Source organism: Sinohyriopsis cumingii, unplaced genomic scaffold (genome assembly GCF_028554795.1).
Source record: "Sinohyriopsis cumingii isolate HCF-2022 unplaced genomic scaffold, ASM2855479v2 utg001831l, whole genome shotgun sequence".
In the NCBI taxonomy this organism is placed as follows: Eukaryota; Metazoa; Mollusca; class Bivalvia; order Unionida; family Unionidae; genus Sinohyriopsis; species Sinohyriopsis cumingii.
This window is the reverse complement of record NW_028316065.1, coordinates 358,066-371,357: the sequence shown is the minus strand read 5'-3', so window position 1 is coordinate 371,357 and position 13,292 is coordinate 358,066. Positions and strand designations below refer to the sequence as shown.

At 33.6% G+C, this 13,292-nt stretch overlaps 1 protein-coding gene across 5 annotated transcripts in view; it reads left to right on the top strand.

Moving 5' to 3' along the window:
- LOC149771466 (uncharacterized) overlaps positions 1-13,292 on the top strand; it is a 142,219-nt gene that overhangs the window by 80,767 nt on the left and 48,160 nt on the right. For 2 of the 5 annotated variants that reach the window (XM_089948403.1, XM_089948402.1), the window contains exons 10-16: positions 1,100-1,203; positions 3,893-4,027; positions 5,151-5,268; positions 5,973-6,140; positions 7,732-8,018; positions 10,870-11,046; positions 12,677-12,755. In XM_089948403.1, the coding sequence (XP_089804529.1) occupies positions 1,100-1,203; positions 3,893-4,027; positions 5,151-5,268; positions 5,973-6,140; positions 7,732-8,018; positions 10,870-11,046; positions 12,677-12,755 (1,068 nt within the window). Of the gene's footprint in view, positions 1-1,099; positions 1,204-3,892; positions 4,028-5,150; positions 5,269-5,972; positions 6,141-7,731; positions 8,019-8,947; positions 9,023-10,869; positions 11,047-12,676; positions 12,756-13,292 lie in introns of all 5 variants that reach the window. The other 3 variants (XM_089948404.1, XM_089948406.1, XM_089948407.1) reach the window with 3 other exon arrangements.

The following is a 13,292-nucleotide window of genomic DNA, read 5'->3' as shown; positions in this document are numbered from 1 at the left end:
TGGAATACTGCAGCCTTTTTTGGGTCTGCTAGATCAACTCCAAACATATATTTATTATTATACAGTTCAAAGACAATCAGAGCTGTAAGTTCTGGCAGCTTCTCTCTTTTTTTTTTTTTTACTTTAGTGCACCATTCTGCTTTTGCATAGGTGACAACTCATTGATGAAAAATGGACACTGTGTTGTCCTTCCCAGCCAAAGCAGAGATTTCCTTTTGTCATCAGCGCACCATCACTCTTATTCATTAATTTTGCAGACTTTATTGCTTCAGGCTTTCTCTTTCAATTTGCTCATGCTTTGCTGAGGCAACGTAGTTTTTTTCTTTCCTTAGTGATTTAAAGTGTACCAGATTTGAGAACAAAAAATTCCATGTAAACTACATGAGATTTCCCATGTATTTGCTTGGTAAGGTCTGTTACAGGTTGGGCACCAAGCTCATATACTTTTGCACTTTCATCCTGGCCATTTTCTCTCCCAGTATAGACCTGGAACTCATTGACTCATGGACATAATGATTGTGTGGGTCTGCCTGTTCCTAATATTTTATTCCAAATTTAGCTTCTCAGAGAAATATTGCTTAAAGGATAATCTACCTTTATTAGGAATCATCCCTTCTTCAGCACTGCTCGTTATGACCCATGTAAAAATGTTCAGGGCACATCTTGGAAACTTTGTTGATATAGAGTCTTATGTGGCACAACTTATGTCCAGATTGGCATCTTGGTGGATTCTGCCAGGTGTCATTTATGTGGAAGTACTTAGACAACTTTTGGGTAGTTGGAAGTACTGTTGAAATGACCAGGCTAGGGTATAGGTTGGAAATGCAACAATTCGCATGATCAGATACATGCCCTAAAAGGCCAGCATTTTGTCCATTGTTGTGGGTTGCCAGAGTGAATCGGGCCTCTCTTTCATATATCTTGCTTTATAGCCATTAATTTATGCCTCAGTTTCCTCAGTCACTGCCAGCAGAAAATATTTCAAGAAAAAAATTAATTTCTTTCTTCTGCTTGATTTTCAAAGTGATGTTGTGAATTTTTATTCTGTTTTGTAAGAAAATTTGTTTGCATCTAATTATTGTTTAATGTCTAATTTTAGATTCCAAGGGAGAGATTGACAAGCTTTTAGAGGACCATGATCAAGTGGCTCGTGATTTGTTCAACACAAAACAGAAACTTCTAGACCAAATGGATGCTAACCATGTAAAATATTTTGTAAATTTCTTTTCAATTTTCATCACACTTTTACCTATGCATTTTCTACTTAAAAAATAATTTTTAGTTACTGTTTATTTTTTATGTGGCTTTCTGCGTAAGGCATAGGCATTGCCTTCCTCAAGGCTGTAAAAGTCATTATTTAATCTTTCATACAAAAATGTGGAATCTTTCCAAGAAAACTTGCTCACTCTAAAGACCATGTGTATATTGATTCTAAATTTAAAGAAGTAAATGTTAATTTGTTTTCACTGTGAATATAGATTCATTATATATCTCTTGAAGGAAATGCAGAGGAAAATGTCATTTGATAATATGAAAGACCTAGGAAATCAGGTGCCTTTTTCATTGTCAAGGATATTTTTAAACATTAGGCAATTTATGAATATCAGCATTGTGTGTTAACATTTCATGTTTTATGAAATAATATATATTTATGTTTATCACTGATTTCTTGAACCTTTGTAACTTTGATATGTATATAGAATTAGTATAGAAATCTTTGTCTTGTTCCTATGCAATTGATGTACCTTCACTATCCACAGTTGATCTTAACATGCATTTTATATTTGCATATGGGGCTAAAAATAGTGAGAATGTCTGACCACATGTGTTGTTTCTCTTGTGGGAGAATGATGTACATGTATAATGCGATTTTGTTTCTTCTTATGGTTCAGTTTGCATGCCTTATCGCTTTCTGACAACTTGTTTTTCATTCTGCTTCGTTCCAGTGTTTTAATCCTTTTGTCTAAGAATTTTTTGCTCTACTGCTCATTGACCAGTGTGGCATCATGTCCATCATCAGTCCATCCATTAGCACAAGTTTGTTATCACTGCTGCTCTGAAACAAATTGTAGAGTTGCCATGGAACTTCACTCACATGTTTGTCCCTAGGTCTTTTAGGTCTTTAATGAAATAATGCTGTTTGAACATCCAATATAGCCACCATGCCATCATAAAAATCTTATTATTGAAGTTCCTCCTGAGCTTAAATTCATATTGACTTGGGATTTTCAGTTGAAGACTTTTTATGATGGTCTAGTTAGTCCTAAATGAAAAAGTTTATTCTGACATCCAACATGGCCAACATTTCAGCAGTCTTAAGAATATTATCACTACTTCTCCTGAACTTATATTCATGTTGACATAGTGTTTTCCAAAAGACTTGTTATGATCATGAAAATTTTGTTTTTGCTACGCCTTTAAGATGGATAATTACATTTATATGGGATTTCACCAAAGACATGATGTTTAGATGGTCCTGAATGAAAATGGCCCCATTCCAACATCCAGTATGGCCACTATGGCAGCCATCTTGAAAATCCTGTCATGGGGTTTTCGTCAGAAAACTTGTCTTGCTTTTGGCCAGTAGAGCATCAATCACTTCAGGAGACTCTTGTTTTCAGATGCTTTCTCCCAACATTCATGTACCTTTCAGGAAGTTAATTAATAAAACTAATTTTGATAATCATCTTTGGAGTGAATTTAACCTAAACAATCCACTAATTGATTTCCTTTTTATTCCTGCTCTTTTTGGAGAAAGGCAGACATTTTATGTAATCCTGCTTGTTTGTGCAAGTGTGCATAATGTTGCATAACACCTACCACATGTAGGACAGAGTGGTTTGAGAATTGTGATGCAGCTGATGCATATATTTAAAATGACTCCCAAATTATGAGACCAAGATGTCAGTATATATCAAAAGGGTAGCCATTTTCAATAAAGAACCTGGGACACAATGATCAAGTTGTGAACCCTTGAGCCAGAACATAAAATCTATTAAACTCCTAACCCCATAACTATACATATACTGACTGAAGATGAAAAGATGCATTTATGAATGTAACCGACATTGGCCCTGGTGCCAATCCCTGCCCTCTGATGCAAACCCCTAACTCTTGAAATCCCCTACCTTATAACCATGTATAAACTGACTGAGCATGAAAAGACAAATTCAAATATACTGTTAAAATGACCCCTATATATATTATTATCCCCTGCTACCTTACCCTAGGTACATAGATTTTGCAGGTGGAAGAAAGCAAGGTAGCATGGGAATATGTCTTTTACAAACACTCTAGTTTTCCATAACAATCTACATCATAGCATGTTTAGATTTTATGGGTTTTTTTTATCCATTAATTAATCCTGAATATATAGTTGCTGAAATATTAGTTTGTAGTCCTTTGCATAGAATTTTATTATTCTGCACCAGAAGTTCAAACTTCCTCTTAAAATCTTTCCATAAACAAGGATTGTTAGAAATTGAAGACATCTTAGTTTTAACAATACTGTTGAACTGATTTACTTTTAAATCATGAAAAGAATCAACTTAGCTTTTTTTAATCATTTCATTGCTAGATATATTGTAAAATTACTTCATTTATGATGAGATATTTTTAATTGAAATGGAAATTCTTTAAGAATATTCCTTAATGCATCTTCCAGTTGATTTCATTATATGTAATTGATGTCCCCTCAGATAATGAACTCTTTTTGAAGCACTAACAAATGTAGGTTCTGTATCAAAGGTTAATGTTCTTCCAAAACTGTCATCACTTCACAAATTTTAATTTTTGTGTTTGAGATTCTTTTTGATTTTTATTCAAATGAATCAGTTATTGTGGTTCACAAATTATTTCCCCTGGGCATCTGAATTCATCCCCTTTATTTCAGGCAGATACATTGGAAATATTGGGCGACTTAAGGGAAGTGCAGAATATGATGGATAATGAGACAATTGAGCATAGAAATAAGCTGCTTGAGGAAAAAGATGCTCTCGTAAATCTGATCATTTCTCTTGGGGAGAAGGTCAGACATTTTCACTATTTCTAGATTTCTTACAAAAGATGGCACTATTTCTGATTTCACTGCTTATTATAGAGGTGTCCTGTTTTCCTAATTTGTTACATATTAGGGCTCAGCATGAGATGCAGCAGCCATATGGTAATCACCTTTTCCATTTGTCTATCATTTTGTCTATCCATCCATTTATATTTCTTACAACCATCAGTGCTTTGCAACCCTTACATATAACTGGAATCATTTGTTAGATGTATTCCCAAAGGCACAAATTTACCTTGGTTTTGTCTTTTTGGGTCCTATTTTGATGGAGTTGTTGCTGTTATTCACTCACTTTTACATTAACATCAGATCTTTTGTGGCCTGCTTAGAAACCATTCAACATATTCTGATGCAGTTTGGTGTACGCATTGTCTCATTATTGATGTGCCTTTTGTGGGTTTTGTCTTGTGAACTCCATTTTTGGATAGAGCTGTGACCCTCGACAGTCAGCACAGTTTAGTAACCATGAACATATTCTGATGTATGAAATTGTCTCATAGATGTAGATGTTCTTTTCATGCCTTTGTCTTGTCAACACCATTACCATTTTCTCACTTTGGTTTTCCCAAAATGGAGAAAATTGTATTGAGTCTGGCCATTTGTCATGCACCCATTGCTAATATCACTAGTATCATCTATTTCCAATCTTTCCATTTTCATGCATTCTTGTTGATAATTTATTGAAAATGGAATGTGCTTTGCTGTACCTGTTCTACTTGAAATTCATTTTCTACAATTATCAATTACCACACTTAATTCTTGATGTGGACTTTGATTTGTATGTACAAAGATTATTTCTTTCAGCAAGAATAACAAAGAGCATTTCATACTTTTTTGTAAGATTTCTGTGACAAAAGTAATGATTTGATGTTTTCTGTACTGAGGTGATTTCATCTTGTCTGTTTAATCAAGTGCATCTGAGTGAACACAAGTTTGGGCATCACTGTGGAAAATGTTTTGATAAACTTTCATGAAGTAATTTCTCTGCTGTTATAGGATCTGCTTCCTCAGATAAGAAACCATTTCACTAAACTCTTATTGCTATTTATTGAGGATATAAATTATTTTCATTAACGATTTACTCTTTTAGCATCAGGAGACAAAAGTGTCTCTGGCCAAGTTGAAACAGCAGGAGCAGACAGCGTCAGATGAACTGGATGAAGTGATGGAACGAATGGGCCATTCGGAACATCAGCAACTCACTGCAGGTATGTTTAATATTCAAACTTCTTTTTAATTTATCTTACAACAAGAGATCTGGTTTGTATTCTTGGTAGCTCAGAGCCCAATTTCACTGAACATCTCGGTTCTTGTAATCTCAAAACGTGGTATTTTTTTAAAATGTCTTTGTTTTTGTTTGGTTGGCAACTGCATTTAGCAGGCATCAAGATAAAAGTACAGTTATGATGCTAAATATTTTAACGCTATAAATATTCCTGAAGGAAACTTGTTTAAGCTCTGAGCAAAATTGTTGGATTTACTAAAATTTTAGTAATTGTTTTTTTTCTTTATTGTTAAGCATGATAAAGATAATGGAAAATCTCCATTAGAGGATAAATTTGATAAATTTAATAAATAATTTTGGCCAGATATTTGTACAGAGTAGTCTTTGATATGAAGGAAACAGAGAACTGGAACAAAATCAACATCTTTGGACAAACAGATATGTACTGTTGTAAGGTACTGGAATAGGAAAGTCCACCTGGTCTGTACAGGTGCTAAGCATCATGTTATTATTTGCTGGTAAATGTGGCGTAGTTCATGTAAACATAAATTTAAAACTGATAAAAATATCAACTTATAATGTTAACCTTTACCTCATGCAGGTATTTGATATGGTGAGTGCAGTCTTAGCATGGGTGTATCCAGTATATTTTTGCTGTAAAAGTTATTAAAATCTTTTGCCTTTCAGAAATCATGGACACTGTAGAGAAAGAGAAACTTATACTCCATACGAAGGTATTGGAACAACAAGAGCAGATAACTCTGTTGGAGCGAGCAGTTCAGAACCTAACAGCTGAGAGAGGTCAAAGTGACCATGCTGTAAGGAGTAGCAGCCTTTCCAACCAGCCCCAAGCAGGTATAAAATTGTAAACCAAAGTGTTTTTATTGGTTGAAGCTTTGTTGTTGTTGTGGGGCTTAATGCCATTTTTCAGCACACGATAGGCTATACATGGCGGCCAGTATTAATGGTGGAGGTAGAACCCGGGAAAACCCCGGAAAGAACCACCGACCCATGAGAAGCTACTGGCAAGTTTTCTCACATACCGACATTGGCTGAATCCGAGACTCAAACCGCTGCAGACAGAGGTGAGATGGCAGTGATCCGTAACGGAGAGCGTTTTAGACCACTCGGCCACTTGGGGCCCTCGGTTGAAGCTTTGATTAACTAAGTATGCCACATTAGTTTGAAATGTATGCCATCAGCCTACACCAATGATTTTGTTCTCTAGTGAAATCAAAAGAGGATGTCTGTTTTGCATTTTTATTCAGAATGAAGTGTTCTCATTTTTGGAAGAAATTCTTAATAGGTTTGTTGGCAATTCAAAATTGAAGGATACAGAATCATCAGTATAACTCTTTTGAGCTTTCCTATGTTTTTACTTAGTATCTTCAGTTTTCATACTGTTTATTTAATACGTATCAAGATCAGTACAATGTAACTTATGTAATGCAGCAATGAAAAACACTCAATAAATTCATGTGCTAAATTTTGTGGCAGCTTATGGACAGGAATCTCGATTAGGTGTACTCCGGGAACAGTAGATAGTTTTCAGTGTACTCGGTATAATCATTTGGAACATAATTCCCAAAACTTCTCTTGTTCTGTAGCACATACAATTACTGGTTTACCTTGTAACACTCTAATGTGAATGGGTTTTCATTAGGTTTCTTTAATTCTTTTTTGAGGAGCAAAATTTTCTTCCCATTTACACATCTGTTTACTTTTGTACTGTAAAATTTAAGTAACATAATGTATACATAACAAATGTTGCAACCTCCTCATCAGTAAATACTAATCATTTTTATTTAGCCAGGGTAGGATATTCCATTTTCTTCTTTTCATCTGATGCAGATGAACCTAATAAAAACAACCAGCTGTGGCCAGATTTATCAGCCTGTGAATCCTTAAACAAAAAATCCATAAGACAGTGTCTCTGTTATTTATGACATGTTAACTTTATAAACGTACCAAATGCAACTGAAGCAGGTAAGCACATTCTGATGGAAATGATTTAGTGCAGATGTATAAAAATGTAACATGTACTGTGTGTTCTGCACCACCATAGTGCAGAGCTAAAATGAGTGTATGATATAAAAACAACAGAGGATGTCTGAATGGATTGTATGTAATAAATAAATTGCAGCATGGACTTAATTTTAGCAGAGGATGTCTGAATGGACTATATCTAATAAATACAATGCAGCATGGACTTCATTGTAACAGAGATTGCACTGTTATCAAAAACATCTGTGTAGATAGCTAGGATTTTATCAACACTCAATATGTAAGGTTCTTAGTTTGTTTAAGGTTTTTCTTTTAAAAAATTCTGGAAATTGTTGTATCTAATTGTTACAAAATAAATAGCCAGCTTATTTGTTAATCACACACAAAAATGGTATTATAATTGTGTTGTTCATTGAAGAACAAAAACTTGCATATATTTCAGAAAACAGTTTGCAGCAGTCAGACTTTACTCTGAATTGGGAATCTGTGAGTGAGTCAGCATCTATGACTACTGACCTTTCAGAACTATCACGCCAAAACCAGGAACTTGATGAGCAGGTGGTGTCCTTGAAGTCCCAGATTGCAAGATATGAGCAGGAAATTGAGCAGTTTGAGCTGATGAAAACTGACTGGCAGATTGAAAAAGAGGCACTGGAAGATGTGCTCATAAAACTTCGAGAGCAGATGAAGGAAAAGGAGAGATCACTTAATGTTGTTGAGGCTAAAAAGGTACTTATGACTTGAGTGCACCCATGTTGACATAAATTGCTTTTTTTTTTTCAGAATCTGCCATGATTAAATTTGATATATCAGTCACTTTGGTGTCCATGTGCATGTTCTGTCCATTTTTCCATCTCCACCTAAGATTAACCCTGTTCTTCAAGTTTTTTAGTTTCCATTGTCAAGCTTGGATACGATTTCAGTATGCAGGCCATGACCAGCTTCTTGTTTCATTCATATATCTGCAGTATCGTTAGGTCTTCCTCATCACAACGCAAGTCATTCTCAGACTAATTATAAATAAGATAATTGATCATTTCAAGAATCTGAAAAATTTACAAAATACTCAGATGACATTCTTTTATCCCTCTCTCTATTTCAGACACAATCCGTAATCAAAATTGATTAAAAATTAATTAAATCCAGGAAAAGATGTTTTACTGTTCAGAATATGGGTTGTACACCATGGTTAAAATCTTGGAATACCATACTCATATATAAATATCTGTGTTTATGAGAGAGATCATTTGTTTCTTATAAAGCTTCTTTCCATGCTTCTCTGAAAAACCTACAATATAACATGCTAATCTCTCAGTCTCTCATTTTTCATATTTACATATAGATTTATGCAATTATAATGTGTGAAATTCTATTGAAAATATCAGATTCTCTGAGTAATTAGGTAAAATGTTTGCAAATGATAGATGATTCTTTATTATTTGTTTTGAGGCTGGATTTCATCAGAGGAACATCTTTATAAGAACTCAGTGGCACTTAATTCTGCATTAGTTGTGAAAGCAATTTCATCTCTTTTTAATAAATGTACATGCTATATTGATATTAGTAAAGAGATAAGAAATATTCCCTTTGGTCTGTTGATTTAGCATGTAGCTTTGAACTATAAATTTAAGTTCATGATTCTGCTTAAATGCTCAAAGGGTCTTGCTGAAATTAGAAGGGACCAGGCTATTCTTAGGAAGCACAAAAATTCTGCCAGACAGACACATGAAGGTGTAAGTTGTGGTTGTTGTCAGCAGAAATAATGCATGAAACTGTTGTAGATGTATGAAAGCTTATTTGCATTTACAAAAATAACAGAATTTGCAGTATTCATGATTATGTTCCATGCATAGGGATCAGAAGAATTGTGAAGGTTGAAAACATGATAACCAGACATTTTTAAAGATTTATTTTTTTCTTTATATTTAGTACAGTGTGACCCTGCTATAACATGGTAGTTGGGAACCATATAACCTGACCGTGTTATAGATGAACTATGTTATAAGCAGCCAGGTCAGTTTGCTGAAGAAAATGATGCATGTACCAAAATAAATTTGCAAGGTGGGTGGGGGTGTTAGTAAATGTGGGCAGTAAAATAACGTGCTTAATTGGCACAGTTACCATCTTAAATTGATGCATATTAAATGCAAAATACACCTGTAGTGAAAACAGAGAAGGCATATATAATATTTTACTTCATTTAGACAACCACGGGTTGGTAAATATACATGTATGCTGTTTATATATACATGTCTGATGTATAGCATGAATAGTGTATCAACACCATGTACTCACCCGCAAATCTCATCACATACATTGAATCCGCAATACAAGTGATTCCATCAAAACTATGCACACACAGATTTAAACAGCCAACAATGGCACCAATTTAAAAAAATCACCAGACGGTATATTTTGCCACCAATAAGGAAAAAAAAAATAGCAGTTGACGACATTAGCAAAGCCCTACACGATCCCAGAATACATTTTTTACACATTATTTTTGGTACTTTTAAGAAGAAAAAAACTTTTTTCATGTACGAGAAAAATACATAAAATTTCAGGAACCACAACCCGCTCATCTTGTATTATTCTTGCATCATCTCTTCCCCAAAACAACAATACACTTTTAAAGATTTTTCATACTTTTAAGAAAGATTAAGTTTTTTGTGTACGAGAAAAATACCTGTATATAAAATTTCAGGAAACACACCACAACCTTGTTATATCCGAATTCTTGTTATAATGGAGCGTGCTATAGCGGGGTCACACTAGTTATATGCACAGTAAGATTTAGATAGCATGAAATATATTTTATTTCTGTAATTACTGATCATTTATTTAATTGAGAGGGCATGATGTTAATTACCTTGCAGTGAGATAGGAAAAAATAAGAGTGCTAATAACTCAAATGTGTTATAGTTTAACGAAACAAGGGCTTAGGTTTTAGATTTATTGCTGGACAAATTCTATATATATACTTACTTATAATTTTAGTCCAACTGCAAACAACATAGACTCTGATCTACTCTGTGCTGGCAAATCAGGGTCTATGTTATTTGCTCTGCTGATTACTCCTAGTAAAGTTCATATATCCATATCTAAGCTGCATTAAGTGATGGCAGATCCAAGTCTGTGCAGTTTGAAGTTGGGCTCAACTTACAAGCAAGTATATTATATACTTAATAAGTAATTATTATTAAGCATTTTGATTCAGCACCATGAATTTTAACATTTTGATTTCTTTGTCTGCTCATGAATGTTCTTGAAAATGTGTAATTGAGTTGAATTCTTTGAACAAGAGTTTCCAAGTTTGTTTTTTTTTTTTGCCTGTTGAGCATGGGTATGACATAGAATACAGTTTATCTTCTCTTACTGGTGGCCTGTATAAAGCAGTCATTTGTCTTTAACACTTTTTAGGGTGACTCAAATAATATTATTGTAAAAATTAAACCTTTATTAAGCAGCTGTCTTAAAAAAGGCCATGTTTTTCCTCACTTTCTACAGGTGACTGCATAAGACAGGTTTGAGTGTATTCAGGTGCTTACTAATATACTAACAATTTTCCTAACATTTGAAGGGTTTGCTAGAGGTGGAAAAGAGGGAGCATGCCAAGACTCTATCTAGAGATCCTAGTGATAGTGAATCATATGATGATATCCAAGCAGATATAGAAAATCTTGATGCCCAGGTTGAATTATTAACATCTGCTAATGCTCAGCTCGAGTTAGAAAGAGATACTCTACTACGAGACAAGGTTTGCATGCTATATACTGTATCTGTAGTTCTAATATATTATTTCTTCTTAGTAGTTCTAATATATTATTTCTTCTTAGTTCTAATATATTGTGAATTCATTGCTATTTGCTGGGCACTAGTTTTCATTATTTTTGTGTGGTTCTTACAAACAACAAATTGAAAGATCTTACCCAAATTAAACAACAATCATCCATCTATGAAGACATTTGGAACTTTCTTCTCTGGAAGAATATCGACAAAACAGACATTTTGAAAATTTATTTGATACACCCTCATTATAATGCTGACCATGAGAACTGTAATGTATTGCCTTTAATGAGGTACATTGTACATATTATTTGCTATCATGTAATGAAATAGGATCCATGATCATACTCACCTTATAACAGGAACTGTGTTATAATGAAGGGCCTTATTACAGGAACTGTTATAATGAAGGACCTTATAACAGGAACTGTTATAATGAAGGGCCTTATTACAGGAACTGTGTTATAATGAAGGGCCTTATTACAGGAACTGTGTTATAGTGAAGGGCCTTATTACAGGAAATGTGTTATAATGAAGGGCCTTATAGTTATGGGTGTTGTACACACAAAATTAAATGAAATTTTCAGCATTAGTCTTAAAGACAAAGACACTCATTTGTATCATTGAGACTGACTTTGCATCTTGTATTCAGCAGCATGATATTATTGATAATGTGGTCATTCTTGTGGAACAGAATATAGTTTTACCATATTTATCCATTGAAAGGCCCATGCTTGATGATAAGCCCACTCAAATTTTCACATATTTATAGAAAATTGTCTGATAATAAGATCACCCGTTACTTTTTGACAAAATAATAGCCAAATTTATTGGGCTGGCCACCTGCAGTTGTTATGGGAGAAATACTGAACAGTTAATAAAACAAATTAACATTATATCTCTCTCATGCAAATACATCATGTAGACAAAGTTAAATATTGTAAATAATTTATGTTTTTAAGTATATTTCTAAAGATAAAGATAATAATCCTCCATGTTTGGGTGAATCTTTGGGATGATTTCTTTTAGCTGATGTGTTAATTATTTTCTTCACCTTTGTTAGTGTGGAGTTTATATCATTTATTATCTTTCTGATATGTTAAACGTTGTTAGATATTACTTATCACTATGCATTTTTTTTTAAATCTCAATCTTGACCTTTCTAATACATTGACAAATTGATTAGTAAAGGGCCTCAAGGGAGACTACATACATTTTATTGTAACTGAGCTATCTTTGTAAAATAAAAGTTATTATTATTATTATTATTATTATTATTATTATACACTAATGCTATGAATTCATTTTTTGTGGAGTTATTGGTTGATATAAATCACAGATTCGAAGACCTGGTGAACAGTTATCCTTCTGTGGAATTTTTGGCCCCTTTCCATGAATTTAAGTACTGCTAAACTTTTAATGTTCACAAAACTACAATAATTGATATCCATGAAAATAAATTTACATCATTCCTTTTTAGCAATAATTTTATTGGCATACAAGGCATAACAGTTTAGCTTTTTTTTCAACCACTTTTACAGACTTGAAAAAAAAATTCAGACAAGTATTTTTATTGGGTGGCATGCTTTTTACTTTACCAGGAGAATTTACAACAAGAATTGGAGGCCATTAAAGTTGAAGAGAAAGAAAAAGTCTTGTCAGTGCCATACCAAACAGCAGGTAATTGATGGATAGGTATACTGGACTAAAAGTATAAAAACTGGTAAATTATTGATAGAAAATGTTCAAGTGATATCTGGATATCAATCTACCCATGGCAAAATCAATGATCAGTTATATTTGGAATCAAAGTTCTGGATGTTGCAATGGGAAAGTCATGGCTTCACTTGGAAAGACAGAAAATGAAAAGATAGATCACAGTACTGTCTTGCATATAAGAACAGGCAGGTTATTAAGGATTTCAAATATTGGTTGCATTTGTGAGGTCACATCAGATTCTTTTTTTCATTTATTGATTGTTGTGGTGAGTAATAATAAGGTAAATTTCTACAGGTTTAGAATTGTACCTCAAAAACTATTTAAAAAATACAATTTCATTTTGACCTTAGAAACCTTAAAAAAGCCTAAAAAAGCTGAAAGAAAACTAAACAATTTTTAACAAATCTAAGAATTTGAAAAAATGATGAATGGCTCTCCCCTGACCACACAAAATGCTTTTTAGACACAGTTTTTCATTAGGCTTGCCTAGTGGTCAAG